The sequence below is a fragment of the Sinohyriopsis cumingii genome, chromosome 19 (assembly GCF_028554795.1).
Source record: "Sinohyriopsis cumingii isolate HCF-2022 chromosome 19, ASM2855479v2, whole genome shotgun sequence".
NCBI classification, from domain to species: domain Eukaryota; kingdom Metazoa; phylum Mollusca; class Bivalvia; order Unionida; family Unionidae; genus Sinohyriopsis; species Sinohyriopsis cumingii.
Window position 1 is genome coordinate 36,863,375 of NC_142979.1, and position 4,267 is coordinate 36,867,641.

Sequence of the window (4,267 nt, forward strand, 5' to 3'; positions counted from 1 at the left end):
TCAACGATATTGACCAAAATCTTTTTAATGATCACTCACTTATTCATCGATATGCGCATCCAAAAACCCACAAAAGACACCTGACTGTCTCAGCATGTATCGAACCACATTATAAGCATGCAATCTTGAACGAATCAAGAACTTAATGTAATGAATGCTGCAAGGGTGTTCCAAGTCTTAGTACCAAACGCGAGTATGTGTTACTTGTACGAAACCTTCCGCTGTAAATTTTTCGGGTGATTGGATTTCGCCGAGATGCTTCGATGGCACCGTATATACAAGTGAATACGGAACTGAGCATATACACCACTTAATGAGTTTACGAAATGTTTATTTAAACTCGTGAATTACTCCGAATATGTGACAACAATGGTGAATTTAAGAAAGCGAGTTCGAGTTAGAAAAATATACCCTTCAAAGGTTCATCACGGACCCGGCATTTGAAGCCAGAAATGTCCTTGATGGTAGGGTATTGCCGTTTATAGTAAATAACCAAACCAAAGCAAACCAAAGGTTCACAAATCCACTGTTGGACCGTCTATGATGGACGTGTTGAAACTATACAACGACATAATCAAACCATTGAATGGGATGAACATGTTGCACATAGATAGACACGCTGCTGATACACAATTAATGACGTGTACGATCACGTTGCTAATGAATTTGACACCAAAAAGAATATTCGTTGATTGGTGCCGCTAATGAAATGATGATTGGTAAATTCAAAGATGAATGCGTAGGAAAGCAAATCTCGATTGTTTTTTAATTCAGCAATACCATTACAAACACAAACGATGTTCCACGGTTACATTTGATAGTCTCGAAAGCATCACACGGGTGTATACGGATTCTGCATAAAAATGGTCCCTGTTTGTGTTAAAAATATGGATACTTTCATATGGTATTACAACCTACATATTTGGTCATCACGTACCTGTAAACCTACTTACAACTGATGTGATGATTTAGTATATTAATACGTAAACGTAACACGATAGATATACGTGGCACTCCCGAGCTAGCTAGTTGGACTGATGGGCAATCTGAGGGCCCCAAACGGTAATTGATTTCGCTATTGAATGTCGTTATGACAAATTAAAGTGTTACACATTCGCGTGTTTGCTGTACTATCCAAACATTTGAAGGGTTATTCCACAACAAACTGTGATAGTCGTTCAATGCGTGATCGCTTTATTACCTAGCGAAAGAAATGAGGTCCCAATAATTGTTCTGAAAATGTTTGAATACGTTATATATTTGTCAGAACAGGACATTATGAAAACTGTAAATTATATTGACTCGCATATCGTGTTGGTAAACGTGTGTGTGCATGTCTTAAAATGTCATCAGAGTATTGTTGGCCATGTCCATCTGTTCTTGAGTATTATTGACGCCTAGGCAAAGATAGGCACATATAATTGTTATTACGCCAACACCTGCGATGACACAAATAGTCCTGTGACTGCACAAACACCTGATGATGTTGATAAAACACAAGACGTTCTGGAGGAAACAGAAAAAGAAAGAAATGGAATAATGGGTAGGATTGAAGCAATTGCCGATTCTGATCATGGTTGCATACAAATTAAAACAAGTCAGTGCTGAACATTCCATTGAGAGAACACTCGTCTTATATAAGCTAAACTAACAGTAAGACATGAGGGTGCTAACAATTAGACAATGTGGAAAAGCTTTGCGACCCAAATTTGCTTTGGACCAATTGGCTATCCCTGATGAGCCGTTATCGGTTATTAATGGGTCACCAATTACAAATAGCAAGATTAATATAACTCACACCATTTGCAACATGAACGTAATATAAAAATATCAAGAGGTACATGACAAGCATATATACTTTTATGATAAAGTGTGTTTTAAGTATTAAAAAATCTATCATCGGGATGAACACAATGGCATTATTAATAATCAGGTGGCAAAAAACGGCTTGTATATGATCTGATTTTGCTACTGAAGTTTGTAAGCATGTTTGTCGAGAAGCACAGCTATTACCTGAATAAGAGTTTCAAAATGGCAGTGGTAAATTAGAATTAGTTTGGCAATTATGTTACATACGTGTTATGGGTTTCCGGAACTGTATTAGGGATGATCTTGAAGAAAAGGCAGCCAGTGTTTTAAAAATAAGGTCCATGCTAAAAGAAAATGCTTTCGATTACCAGGAACAAGTAGCACAATACTACCCGGCAGAGTTTGTGGTGTCTATATGGGAAATGAACTTGCATTGATGGTTCAACGCACACATGAAACCGGTGTTGCAACCTAGTTTTAACAACTAGGACTGGCACTCATTGAGCTGCATATGTGGTAACACCTACAGGTCATTTACATTCTGTCTTTTATGGATTTGCACAACCAATTATGCAAATCTTTTCGATTATGTCACTGCAAGCGATTGTTTATTAAACCAGACACGGTTGCAACCAATATATGCTTAATGACCCTAATGCTAGATTCCCAGAAAGTAGAATTTTTAAAAACAAATATTCTTCAGGATTCCTGTATGGTTGTATGACAATTGTGCCACTAAACAGGGCTATTGGTTAAAAGTGCTTGTGTCAAATGCACCTTAGCATGATAAGTTGGAGAGGGTCTGCCTATCGTACGATTATCCTACTCGATTACATTATTAATATAAAACATATGATTGACCCTCAATCTTAACATGAAAAATGAACAAAACACAAGAAAAAAATTGCTAGATTAATAAATAAAAAACACGTCAATCGTACCGACCATTTAAAGACGCACATGTTCGAATACACGTTATATTAGTGGGTTTCATGCGACAACAGCTGTTGGTTCAACTACATTAACTATTATATGCAGATCAATGTGAATTAGTGTTGGGATGTATCGAATGCAAAGTGATAGCAAATTAATTGCAATACAATTACCTTTACGAGCAGGTGTCAATTCAGAACTGCTTGAATATGCAAAAACTGGTTCCTATAACATGAATAAACGGTAATAGATTGCTATCAAGAACAAAATAATTAGCATTGCCGAGTTCGAGATTCTAATGGCGTAAATGACAAAACCGAGCACAGTAGTAGATTATAATCAATAAATCTGAAGCAAGATAAAAAATAAACTAATACTAGTAAATAAGTCGTGACGACATTTTCGTGGATTATTAATACCCGGGTTGTGCATAGTGTATGGCTATTTTGCTAAAATGAACACACGTCATCGGGGAAAGAAATCCATGACCTTTACCAAGAAAGAAAATGCAAATCGTCAAGAATGGCACTGCGCATTGCATTCTCAACGTATGAGGTTATATTTTGTGTGCATATACTTACCTCGTAAAGAGCATCGTATGATCGCGGTGAGGTGTTTTCTCTAACAGGTAATCCCAGTATGAAACATCAGTAAGATACTTATCGATATCAATATAGGTTTTTCCGTCTTTTGTTACTATTTGATGGCCATGAAGTTTGAAGTCCTCTGCCTTCTGTAAAGTCAACAGGAAACAAGACAAGTTAAAAATAACACACTAAATATGGATTGTTATTTACCCTCTATAGTTAAGAATATAAACAAGTGGAATACGATGTACTATTATTTCGTTTCAGTTCCTTCTTTAGTATTCAGTTACAAATGAAACTAGAGGTACAGCTGAAAGGGAAAAGGTTCACTATATTTTGTATAACTTAATGGGCAGTTGTTTGTCTGGGAGTATCCATTATAATAGGCTACTTTTACAAAGCTGCTCGTAAGAATAATCAGTAGTACAAATGTGGCAAAACATCAATGTACTTACTGTTATGTATATTTAACTTAAATGTTTGTCTGATAGTTTAAAAAATATTATTTCCTTCACATGCTATTGTAATTTAATATTGTTTACTGGGCTTGACCTTGTCCAGGAATGAGTTAAGTTTTGTTTGACCGGATTAACTTTTTTATTGCAATGAGACAAACCACTAAAACTAGCTTCAACATTCTCTATTGTAAATTATACATTGTAACTTTTGCTGAACTTGATCCAACTTTAGTGTTAGTTTTGGTAAACAACTTATTTTATTCTTTCTCAGAGTAAACATTGAAACTAGGGTCATGCATGGTGTACGTGACATGACACATGTTTTTATTACTAACAAACTTCTATTATTTTCCAGAAAAAATGTATTTTTATCCCCATCCTGGAATTTGCGTTGCATCTTAGTCGTATAACTAATGATCTCTCTCCATCTCGCTCTCTCTCTCTCTCTTTCTCTATGTCTCTCTGATACAAGTCATTGCT

General features: G+C 35.9%; 1 protein-coding gene across 1 annotated transcript in view; it reads right to left on the reverse strand.

Annotated features, from left to right (window-relative positions):
• LOC149775449 (metalloprotease mig-17-like) overlaps window positions 1–3,455 on the reverse strand; it is a 25,242-nt gene extending 21,787 nt beyond the window's left edge. Inside the window, exon 1 of the mRNA XM_089943714.1 lies at window positions 3,324–3,455. Within this exon, the coding sequence (XP_089799840.1) occupies window positions 3,324–3,337 (14 nt within the window). The 5' untranslated portion in view covers window positions 3,338–3,455. The remainder of the gene's footprint in view (window positions 1–3,323) is intronic.
• Window positions 3,456–4,267: the final 812 nt, after the last annotated feature.